The sequence below is a fragment of the Nicotiana sylvestris genome, chromosome 1 (assembly GCF_000393655.2).
Source record: "Nicotiana sylvestris chromosome 1, ASM39365v2, whole genome shotgun sequence".
NCBI classification, from domain to species: domain Eukaryota; kingdom Viridiplantae; phylum Streptophyta; class Magnoliopsida; order Solanales; family Solanaceae; genus Nicotiana; species Nicotiana sylvestris.
This window is the reverse complement of record NC_091057.1, coordinates 181,763,740-181,776,071: the sequence shown is the minus strand read 5'-3', so window position 1 is coordinate 181,776,071 and position 12,332 is coordinate 181,763,740. Positions and strand designations below refer to the sequence as shown.

Here is a 12,332-nt window from a genome sequence, read left to right as displayed (position 1 = left end):
TCTAATCAGAAATTCCAACCACGCATGCATAAGATAACCAGATGTAAATTTTTTAATTTAATTTTTCTTTATAAAAATCAAGGGTTCAGATGTGGCTGCCTAATGAAAATCTCTCTTAATAAATACTAATAAATCCTACAGATTGCTAATGAATTAATGTATCACGGATAGCAATTTGCAATCAATTACCAAATTAGTAACCACATATCAAGTGGATCCCTTTTTAAAGTAGAATTAACCTAAATAGTCGATAATCGTAATTTATGTAGACCGATTTTAAAAAAATAAATAATGAATTCGATCGTCTGTCTGGGTAAAGACAGTGGCAAAATAACTTTTACTTGTGTTGCAATCAAATCGTACAAGGTTAACTACACTACATATATTAAATTAAGATACAAATCCATCACATTCTAATACCTCAATTACAATGACATGTCCAAATATTGCTAGTGTTCCAAGAGAATAAATAGACATGCTATTTGCTCGAAGTTTGGAATCAGCCTGCTAAGTTGGACGCACGTAGTTGATGTAATTTTTCCTTTAAACGAAGTATATATTGTATTATGGAGAAAAGTTAAAAACTTATCTGCACCTATATGCATGGCATGTGTTTGCACATATACTTATAATAGTTAAACATGGTTAATTAATATGCATTTTTACTTTGTTAATTTACGTAACTATGTAAATTAACATGATTTGATGTAAACATCGGGTGCCGGTAAGTATTTACTAGAGAAAGTGTGTGCTAGCTAAGTGGAGACTCATTTGAGAACTACTTTGAGATTTGTTTAATTTAGTGAAAACAAACTTCCTCCTTATATTTCAGTCATCAATTTTGGATGCCAAATTTGATGGCGTTGGGAGGAAATTTCATTAGGTTGGAGATGGCATCGTGTTGTTGTATGAATTTTACGTTTTTTTTTTCGGGGGGGGGGGGGGGGGGGGCTAAATTTTACATTTTGAAATGAGAAAAACAGATTTTGTCCCATGCAGGGGACAAGTCCAGAAGATTGACATATTACAAGGGATTTCAGTTTTCCACACATATTTGTCTTGCAGATTAAAAACAGTGAGAAATTTCTGGCAAAAGGAACCCCACACGCCACCTTCCTCCTCCTTTCCTCTGCGTTAATTTCCACTTCTCACAATCTTCTTTTTTTACGAGTGTATTGTAAAAGTAAAACCATACCTTCACTCATTAGTCAAAAACATTCCATGTCCCATTCAACCTCATTTACTAAGGATTCCTCCTCCTTTTTCCCAGATTTTGGCATTGTTGTAGTTACATCTACCTTAATTTCCAAACCCAGCCCACGTATCTCTAGCTAATTTCAGATAAAATTATGGGCAAAATACAAAACTGATCGGTCGGATGAAATTAGTGGCATTCATTAGCCGAAAAATGTATAAAATTATATCGGGATAAAAAATGTTGGGATTGCAATACTGGAATTAATAGATTACGTTGTACTACTTATTTTTGACTCTCTACTTCTTGCATGTTATCTCATATTGTGTGTGGTATAAAATTATACTAAGATTCCAGTATAAAGTTATATCAATACTACTTAGACCGAAAATATAAATATAATTACTCCTTCCATCTCAAATTAGCTGTCATGATTTCTAAAAAAAAGTTGTCTCGAATTATTTGTCATTTTAAAAGTTCAAGACAAAATTAATTATTTTTTTCTTATTTTACCCCTCCTAATAATTGTTCTTGATGATGGAGATGACACATATATAGAATAAATATTTAATGAAGATAGATTATATCTTAAGACAAAAATAAGGGTAAAATAGTCAAAAATCTTTTCTAATTAATATTTCTTAAAAGAGAAATATGACAGATAATTTGAAACAGAGAGAGTAGCATATTTTCTATCAAAATTATTTTCATCTTAGGAGTGTCCAAACCAGCCCATAATATTCTATATAAATACTACCACTCTCCAAAGAAACCTGCGCAAAACAAGTAGTAGCCTCTTTTTATCCTAAGTTTTAAAGCCTTTTTTTGTGCAAGATTCAACTATTGATGAAGAACATCCTTTAACATAATGTGCAACAAAGATTTTCAGTCTCCACCTTCCCCTCCATCAGTTCAGATGAAACAAGCCCGAATAATGCTACCTGATTTCTTACAAAATATTAAACTTAAGTACGTGAAATTAGGCTATCATTATTTACTGTCCCATCTTTTGTCTCTTTTTTCACTCCCCCTAATAGCCATCATCTTTGTTCAAGGCTCCCAAATGAACTATCAAGACATACATTATCTATATCTCAATCTTCAACATAACCTTGCCACCATCTTTATTTTATCTGTCATTTTGGTTTTTGGATCCACATTCTACATTATGACCCGACCCGGATCCGTTTACCTTGTAGACTACTCATGCTATCGTGGTCCGGACCACCTCAAGGTAATGTTTGCATTCCGTGACCTACTCATTTAAAAACTTAGACGCGATTATTTTTTATATATATTCCATCCGTTTCAATCTAGATGATTTATTTTGACTTGGCGCAAAGTTTAAGAGAAAAAGAATTTTGAAACATGTGTTCCTAAAAGCTTAAGGGGCAAAAGCTTTATAGAACCATGACATTTTTATGGCTATAAAAGCTTCTCATTAAGGGTAAAGTGGACAAAATAAAGAGTTTAAAGTTAAGTGGGCGTTTGGACATAAGAATTGTGAAATTCTAGAAAAAAGTGAAAAATTTCAAGTAAAATGGTATTTAAAAATTAGAGTAGTGTTTGGACATGAATATAATTTGGAGCTATTTTGAATTTTTGTGAGTGATTTGAAATAAAAATTTTGAAAAATAATTTTTTGGAATTTTTCAAAACAAAAATTCTGAAATTCATCTTCAAGTGAAATATGGAATTTTCATGGCCAAACACTGATTCCGAAAAAAGGAGAATTTTTCCAAAAAAAAAAAAGTAAAAAAAAATTTATGGCCAAACGGGCCCTAAATTGTTCCCAAATATAAAATTGTGCGTTTTTTTTTAACAAACTAATAAGGAAGTGTCTCATTTAAATTGAAACGGAAAGAGTAATACTAATATTTTCAACAGGCAACGTACTATAAATTCATGGAACATTCGAGGCTTACGGGCGATTTTGATGAAACCTCACTTGAATTCCAACGAAAGATGTTGAGAAGGTCCGGTCTTGGAGAAGAAACGTACGTGCCAGAGACAATGAATTGTATTCCACCAAAACCTTCTATGGCTGCAGCACGTGAAGAAGCAGAGACAGTCATGTTTGGTGCTCTAGACAATTTATTCAAAAACACTAACGTTAAACCAAAAGATATTGGAATACTTGTGGTCAATTGCAGCTTGTTCAATCCCACTCCTTCTCTTTCTGCAATGATTGTTAACAAATACAAGCTGAGAGGTAATACAACTACATTTCAAGTTTAGTGACTTTACTGGTACAAACAGAAAAATTAAGTTACTTTAACGTGACAGAAAACAACTATATAACTTTACTGTTATAGTTAATAAAGTTCAGTAATTATACGTGAAATTAACTCAGGTAATATAAGGAGCTTCAATTTGGGTGGAATGGGATGTAGTGCTGGAGTTATCGCGATTGATCTTGCAAAAGACATGCTACAAGTTCATCGAAATACATATGCAATCGTCGTTAGCACAGAGAACATTACACAAAATTGGTATTTTGGTGACAAGAAATCCATGTTAATCCCTAATTGCTTGTTCCGCGTGGGGGGCGTCGCCATCTTGTTATCAAACAAGACGGTGGACAAGAGGAGGGCGAAATACAAGTTAGTTCATGTGGTGAGGACTCACAATGGTGCAGATGACAAGGCCTTCAAATGTATATATCAAGAAGAGGACGATAAGGGGAAAACAGGGGTGTCATTGTCAAAACATTTGATAGAAATTGCTGGAAATGCCGTGAAGACAAATATCACTACATTAGGTCCACTTGTTCTTCCAATTAGTGAACAATTTCTTTTCTTCATGACTTTGGTAGGAAGGAAATTGTTCAATGCAAAAATGAAACCATATATCCCAAATTTCAAGCTAGCTTTCGAGCATTTCTGCATACATACAGGTGATGTTGAATTTTAAAAACCTCTCATCTAAAAGGTTAAACTGCTAGGGATAACACAATTTTAATTATTTAATTATATTATATCTCAACAGGTGGAAGGGCTGTGATTGACGAGCTTGAAAAAAACTTGCAACTTTTGCCAATTCATGTGGAGGCTTCTAGGATGACTCTTCATAGATTTGGAAACACATCTTCAAGTTCCATATGGTATGAATTGGCATATATAGAGGCAAAAGGAAGAATTCAAAGGGGTCATAGGATTTGGCAAATAGCTTTTGGGAGTGGATTCAAGTGTAATAGTGCAGTGTGGCAAGCACTTAGGAATGTAAGGCCATCACCAAATAGTCCTTGGGAAGATTGTATCCACAGATATCCTGTGAAATTAGCCTACTAAATTTCACTAGGAAGTTTGAATGGATTTTTAATATTTGATTTAGAACTTTGTGTATTATAATATTTGAAAATGGTGAAGTTCAAAGGTTTGTATGAAAATATTGGTTCAGCTAATATCACAGGTACCCTCTCTGAACATGAATGGTATTGTAAATCATTCATGTTGTTAATGGTCAAGGATTTTTTGCCCCTTTTCTTGTATTACGTGTGTTTAATAGGAGTAATTATTAATGTCTAATTTCTTATTTATTAAAAAGATAATATTTCACATAAGGAAGCAAGCAATTTAATATTTTACATGATGAAAATTGAAAGGAAGTTATCTAATTTCTTTTTCCTTTCAACAATCAAATATAACTGTAAGAGATTGTCCATTAATACCGGGGGAAATTAGAAATATAGCCTGATTTACAACTGGTAATTGAAAAACAACTACAGTTTCAAAAATAATTAAATTTAACTATTTTTTCATATAAAAATAAAATCTGAACAAAAACACCCTTGAATATCTGGAGAATTCTAGTATAATATACGGGAGTTCGAATTTTTTACATATGAGATTCCAGCATAGTATACCAAAAATTCATAATGTGTTAGATTTCCAACATAATATGCTGGAGCCTGGAAGTTTATACGCATGAGCTCCATAATCCAGCATATTATGCTTGAACTTTCCATGTTTGAGCTAAACTAGTGGCTATTTTTCAATGACTTTGCAAAAATTAGCTATTTGTTATGAAACAATAAAAGAGAAGAAGAGGAGTATTGGAGAGAAAAATAGAGAGAGAATTCTTATTGATTTGAGATGAATTACAATGGAATAGAACACCTCTATTTATAGGGAAAGAGTGACTTAGCCACCAAGTAATAATCCCTAAAACCACTCTAAAATATAGACATTCACCGTAAATATAATTTTATTTATAACACTACCCATTGAGTGTTTATTCAACAGATAATGTGTCTCGTTAAAACCTTAACTAAAATAAACCCAGTGGGAAAAAATCTAGAGAAGGAAAAAGAGTACACATATCTAACTATACGCCTTTTGGTTGCCTCATTAAAAACCTTGCAAGGAAAACTCAGTGGGACAAAACCTTGTAAGAAAAAAAGAGTACAACGTATATTAGCTCCCCCTGATGAGAGCATCAATTCATATCTTTAAGCCTTTGCATTCCAATCTTGTGCACCGTCTTCAAAAGATTATTGGTAGAGATTTGATAAACAAATTAGTCATTCAACTTTTATGAATATGTTGCACCTTGAAATTATCATTCTTGATAAATATGTCATGTCTTCGTAAAATGTCGTGGAATGGCCTTTTCAATATCTCCATAGAGATTCTCGCTATCATATTATCATGCTTATAGTTATACAAAGATACATATGTGCTCAAATTGCACTTAGGATATAGTACTTCATAACCAAGAATTCTATATGATTTAAGCAATTTAAATCCTTTAGGGATTGTCATTTAAATAGACTTTAGAAGAATATCAAGTTTTTATGGCATACTAGACATCTAAGATAGATAAAAGTGATTGCACACACTATTGACTTTATATTTTCAAGTGCTTGAACTGCAGGTCCAAAACAATACGTCTTTCATATGAAACAAATTCTATTCGAATTGAGTCTCTTTCATTTGGCCAATATTTTTGTGTCTGTATTCGACAGAACTAAGATCCCCATCTATACTTAGCGCTATCATAGATGTCGTCGACGAACATTTTATATTTGTTCCAACATTTTTTTCATAAAGACATAACATAGAGATCTTTTCATATTTTCTGGTACCTGAACCTCTCTTGAGATTTTATGAAGTGTTATGTCATGTGATCTCCTAGATCACTTGCCTCTTCATTATGATCATTTGCTCATCTTCTTTATCAAAATTTTTATTTGAAACCGATTTGTCTATATGCTTTAAACGTACCATAAACTTTATCATTCTAGGACTTTTTCTAATAGAAGCATTTGTAGCGAGAATATAGTTACTTTCTTTGGGTAAGCAAATGCGTCTGGTATCCTTTGCAATATATTGCAGATAAATTATCTTTTTATGAATTTCAAGTTCATATTATCTTCGAGGATCTAGAGATACAAATGATAATTCATTCCACATAACTTTTTCTCAACTGTTTATCCTATCTCCCCCTCATGTTAGAAAAACTAACTTGCTTCCTCAACTTTGAAAATCCATCTTTGTGCGTTATGGTGTTAATTAAAATACACATCGTACATCAATAATAATAATAATAATATGGAACTATTTGATTCTTGACCCTGGACCATTTATAAAGAGAGAATGTAATATACTTTCGTATATAACTTATATCAAACTGATACGGATAACTTTGTTCTCATAAGAAACAATTTAGCTATTAAGTGAAGGTACTAAATAAATTATTTTACTAAATAAACTGTAATGTAAACTAACTTATCAAGATGAATTGTCTTGAATAGAAAATCTGGAAATTATGCTCTAAATAAAAATTATTGAGCAAATTACCACGCAAACACCAGGTTGCGGGTTAATAATAATCGCACATGTAACCATCTCGTAGATGCTTCTTATGTGGTATACATGGTAGGTGAATAGGCCCATATTCACCTTTGATATTTCCAACATTCATGGGATTCAATCCCAATTTTAGTTGGTCTATTAATTAATAAGAACAAGCAACATAAGAGAATTCGTAAAGAACTTTCTAATTTTTTAATATTTACCCATGTGAATTCTCTTTTATTTTTGCACATCATACTTGAATAAACATGGATAAACCAATTACGTCAACTGAATTAATTATCAATACTGAAAAACTTCAGGTTTACACCATGACGTGTGCAATTATCAATAAACTCTAAGTTTATTATGATATAAGTTTTTATATCAATAAACTCCTACTTTATTGTGGCATTCTTTTATTTGTGTAGTACAAATTGAAGAATAAAGCGGGTAACTTTTCACATACATATTATCCCGCTACAGATTGTAGTAATAGAAGATATTAATTTTTTTTATTTATAGTCTCAATATAGTCAACCGCTTTCGCGAATACTTTAGAAACTAAATAAGTTTCTTTGAGACTTACTACGACATAATACCTTATTGATAATCAATTTTATTTCTCCAAAATAGTGATAATTGGCTCTTCTAGAGCTCTAAATTAATTTTGTACTACCACATATTCATCAACATCCATATGGTGAATATCTCTTTTAAGAAGAAAGTTATACCATTATGGTCATGGTCAAAATTATAAGCAAGATATGTTTCTTGCATTACTATTGTCCTTTAATAATCACATTGCTAAAATATTTTGACGTACCATAGATACTTAGCCAATGACCATTCATGCCATAACAATGACATTATTTTCTAATTTCATTCCAAACCTCTTTCTAGAGGTGAGTGCGGCATATTCACTACCACTAGCATGTTCATATTCTTTCAAGAACGAATATGTATTCGTAAATCACATGTTGTCACATTTAAATCATGAATGGACCATAATCATCTATATGTGTTTTGCAAAATCTCATGTCAAATCGATGACAAACATTACTTTGAGAGAGTGATGGATTATTTTGAGAATCCTTATTATTCTCATTATCATAATGATGACGCTTATAATTTCGTCTATTGCCACATCCACATTCATTGATACCTTCACGGTAATAATTTTGTCTTCTTTCAGACTTATTGCATATTGCTACCACATTCTCTTAAGGGAATGAGAATGTAGCAAATTCAATGAGACGAGTTTCCACTTCTTGTGCCCATAATCATATATAAATTTGATCATGGCGAGACATAAAGATTTTACCACTTCGGGTGTTATAATTTCTCACAAACTCTATTAGAGTTATAATCAAAATTTATTGTCTTTACTTGTATTTAAAATCAAATTATTGAATTTCAAAAATTTAAAAGAGAAAAATAAGGTAAAATACTTACCTTAAATCCAGAATTTATTCATGAAGTAAGTTCATGTATCAATTGACAATCGTTATGCTCAATATTATGTAAAAGTTGAGCCTCATGCACATATCCCAAAGCCTGGTTACCAAAGTAGATGCCTCTACTCAATTGGTTAGAGTCATGTGCTGATAACGTATTATAAAATAATAAAATAAGAAGAAGAGTATTGGAGAGAAAAGTAGAGAGATAATTCTTATTGATTTGAGATGAATTACAATTGAATGGAGCACCTCTATTTATAGGGAAAGAGTGACTGAGCCACCAAGTAATAATCCCTAAACTCACTCTAAAATATAAACATTTAACTTAAATACGATTCTATTTATAATACTATTTTTTTATTACCAGTCCGAAAACTAGCTAGCTCATGCTACTTTCACGTTAATATTAGAACCAGGAGGAGACTGGGAATTACTAAATGGACCTGTTATGGGCCTCTTAAGTACAAATGTTGGACCTGCAAGAGTCTTTACAACCCAAGAAGTTTTGGAAAGTCGGTTCAGTTGACCCGGCCCATATAACTGAAGCGAAACTTGTTTCTCAAGTCATCCAACAAACTATACAAGGGACTCCGCACATTTTCTATTAGAAGGTCCTCGAGTATTCTGTAACATTGTGATTGTGATTAGAAAACCACATCCTCTCTACTTCGGAAGGTACGCAAACAAAACTCTACCTCCTTCGATTTTGATTTCTCTGTTCTTAATACTCTCAATTTTCATTCAGAATCTCCACTCGTTAAACATAATCTCTACAAACAGCGATGAACAAAGATAAAATCGCCCAGAAATCTGTTTCTGGGTTTACTTATTTTGCTTTGTGTCGTGGTCGACTTACTTTAATTTTCTTAGCAGCATTACATCAAGCAGTTTATGTGCAGTTTTTCTTTCCTTAGTTTTTACTGTCAAATTTGATTCTCAATGTGATGTTCGTTGGGAGTATTTGGTAACACTTGTGCTTTAACCTTTAGTTCCCGAATATCTTTGTTTTCCGCACAGGAATTACTTTTAAAAAAATTTATCGGCATTTGTAATACTTAACTTAGCACACTAATTTGGTACTGATACATAGTAGTTTGATTGATTGATAATGGATAGTACTTATACTTACTCGGGTTATGGTTCACACATATCCTTTAGTTTCCGGAGGCTTTTGATCAATTATTTGGCCAATTTGACTGTCTTGAGAGTTAAAAGTTTGTTCTATAGTGCCATAGCCTGATTGCTGAGATCATAAATATTGTGGCTGATTTTTATATATATTCTTTTGGCTGAATTCAAAGTGAATTCTATAGATGTCCTGTTTCTGAATGAAAACAACCTATACATGCTTGTTGAAATTTGGGTACGTCTTAAGGATCAATACCTGCTTATTGCTTTTGATTGTGATATAACTTAACTCGTGTGAACCCCGCCTAAGTGGTACTCCTTCCGTTTTAATTTATATGAACCCATTTTCTTTTTAGTCCGTGCCGAAAAGAATGACCCCTTTCCTTATTTGGAAACAATTAACCTTTATGCAATGATTTTATAGTCACACAAAATATATGTGCCTCATTTTACACCACAAGTTCAAAAGTCTTAGTATCTTTTTCTTAAACTCCGTGTCCAGTCAAATGGGTTCACATAAATTGAAACGGAGGGAGTATATTTTTTGAGTGTAACAATAGCATTGAATTGAGCATCGGACTAAAACAATTGTAAAATCATAAAGAGAATAAGTTTTTGGGCAGTTTGCAACTAATGTTGAATTAGATATACAATATTTTGTCATTGAAGATTGTGGGAGAGAGGGGACCAAAATCCAAATTTAACAAAATGTTAAATATACATGCGGATTAGTATAAGTTTTGAGGATTAGTGTCAGTGGTGGATCTATGTTGTGAATTATGGGTGCTAAAGCAAGCACCCATTATTTTTGGAGCCAAATACCATTACTTACATAGAAAAATTAGTAATTGAGCACCCAGTCTCAGTAGCAATATCTATCTTGATTAAAAATAATTGAGCACGCATGACATAAGGATCCTGGATCAGCCACTGATTAGTGTACTAAGAAGAATTAGTACACAGTAGAAAGGAGTATAAGTTTTGAGACGGTTTGCTACTAATGCTGAATTAAATACAATCTTTCCAAATAGAGCAAAATGTACTGAGGATTAGCCACCTAACTACTTTGGGATTGGGACATGTTTGTAGTTACTGTTGTTGTTGACTTAATTTTTCTTCTTGGCGTATATTTGTGTTATTTGGTGCATGCGAAGAAATATAAGTAATGTAGTTATCTGTGATGTGATAAACCTTACTGTCTAGGTAAGAGCTTTGGATTAACGATATGGCAGCAGAAAATGTCCAAAATGAGAAGACACCATCCCCTGTTTCTCCAAATCCAGCCATGACTTCATGTAGAAAGAAGAAGAACGAAGAAGCGACTTTTCTGGAAGATATCAAGGATCACATTGATGAATTCATCCATGCTTCCATGGATGAACATAAAACCTGCTTCAAGAAGACCATCCAAAAGGTACTGTCAATACTTACATCAAAATTAAGCAATTTACGATGACCCTAGAAAGTATTGAACTTATTATTTCAAATCGACTGCTAAACTTTTTCCATTACATTTCAGATGTTCGGCATGTCAAAAGTTGTTGCAGAGAGGAATGCCAAGGCTAAAGAGGTTGAAAGTTCTCTGCCCCTGCAAACAACATTGACCGAGTAGGATGTTCGGCACCTCTTGATATGATGAACTATAGTATTAAAAGGGTAGAAAAAGAATGAGATATGACAATTCACTATGCTGTCAGTATTTTAGTATGTTGGATGCTTTTGACTTGTAAATTTCACTTTCTTATTTCCAGTGTCTATTTTAGTATAACAATGGTTTTGTGGAACTTGGATTGATTATAAATATTCGTGGAAGGTTTTTAAGATGTACCTACAGACAATATACCGCTGCCTGATACATGAATACAAAACAAATAGATGAATTTGATTCTGCTACGCCTTCTATTGTAATAGGGTCATATGCATTGAAAATTTACTGATCTGATTAATTTAATTTCGCGTCACACATGGCAAAAAGTTAGAATAAGTGCGATGGAGGGTTACAAATACTGTAGTTCAACAAAATCTACCTAACAGGTTAATACAGAGCAGTTGGCGCTGCATTTGGTGCACTCCATCGACCATCCCAGAATAGCCCCTCTACAGTTTCCCCCATTCACCAAGGCATCCACTTCCCTTGCTTTTCACCCTAAAGCTGGAATATTCATATTCAAATTCTTAGATCTAATCAATTTAAAATCTTCTATTTCAGAGGTATCCAATGCCCCCTTCGTACGAGCTGTCAACTACCACCTCGAAATTTAAAATAGAAAAAAATGAAAAGACAGCATTGCGACAAGAAGATTTGGGAGTTCAAGAAAGAATTATATAAAAATCCATGAGGTTTGATTTATATCATCTCTCTTATTAGGGTGTCAATTTTGTATGAATCTTCGTCTTTATCATATTTTGGAATTCGGAAAAGGCTCATATCCTTGTACTTTTTAAAAATGGTTATATTTGTCCTTCGTTATACTTTTTTGATATATTTATCCTTACCATTATACTTTAGGATCATATTTGTCCATGTACTCTTCAAAGAGAGTTACATTTGTCCTTCGTCATACTTTTTGATATATTTATCCTTACACTTATACTTTAGGATCATATTTGCCCCTCATCCATTAAATCCCCATGTCCTACCTTTCTTTTTCTACATGGTGCCTATGTGGATTTCTTTTTCCTCCAATTTAAATATGGTCACTTATTTAAGATAATGTCTTTTTCAGCTCCATAGTTTTAGGATAACAGCGGCAA

General features: G+C 32.7%; 2 protein-coding genes across 2 annotated transcripts; both read left to right on the top strand.

Moving 5' to 3' along the window:
- Positions 1 to 1,980: 1,980 nt before the first annotated feature.
- LOC104228367 (3-ketoacyl-CoA synthase 4-like) lies at positions 1,981 to 4,661 on the top strand. Its single transcript, XM_009780819.2, has 4 exons — positions 1,981 to 2,429; positions 3,083 to 3,407; positions 3,549 to 4,091; positions 4,184 to 4,661. The coding sequence occupies exons 1-4, from the start codon at positions 2,064 to 2,066 to the stop codon at positions 4,483 to 4,485; spliced, it is 1,536 nt and encodes a 511-aa protein (XP_009779121.1). The 5' UTR covers positions 1,981 to 2,063; the 3' UTR covers positions 4,486 to 4,661.
- Positions 4,662 to 9,039: 4,378 nt separating this feature from the next.
- LOC104228368 (uncharacterized) lies at positions 9,040 to 11,405 on the top strand. Its single transcript, XM_009780820.2, has 3 exons — positions 9,040 to 9,125; positions 10,782 to 10,992; positions 11,098 to 11,405. The coding sequence occupies exons 2-3, from the start codon at positions 10,804 to 10,806 to the stop codon at positions 11,188 to 11,190; spliced, it is 282 nt and encodes a 93-aa protein (XP_009779122.1). The 5' UTR covers positions 9,040 to 9,125; positions 10,782 to 10,803; the 3' UTR covers positions 11,191 to 11,405.
- The last annotated feature ends 927 nt before the right edge of the window (positions 11,406 to 12,332 follow it).

Bases quoted from the DNA above. Each gene is read 5' to 3' on its own strand.
- LOC104228367 (XM_009780819.2), top strand. From the start codon at position 2,064: ATGTGCAACAAAGATTTTCAGTCTCCACCTTCCCCTCCATCAGTTCAG. The intron at 2,430-3,082 runs GTAATGTTTGCA...TATTTTCAACAG, and splicing joins GTGGTCCGGACCACCTCAAG to GCAACGTACTATAAATTCAT. The intron at 4,092-4,183 runs GTGATGTTGAAT...ATATCTCAACAG, and splicing joins GCATTTCTGCATACATACAG to GTGGAAGGGCTGTGATTGAC.
- LOC104228368 (XM_009780820.2), top strand. From the start codon at position 10,804: ATGGCAGCAGAAAATGTCCAAAATGAGAAGACACCATCCCCTGTTTCT. The intron at 10,993-11,097 runs GTACTGTCAATA...ATTACATTTCAG, and splicing joins TCAAGAAGACCATCCAAAAG to ATGTTCGGCATGTCAAAAGT.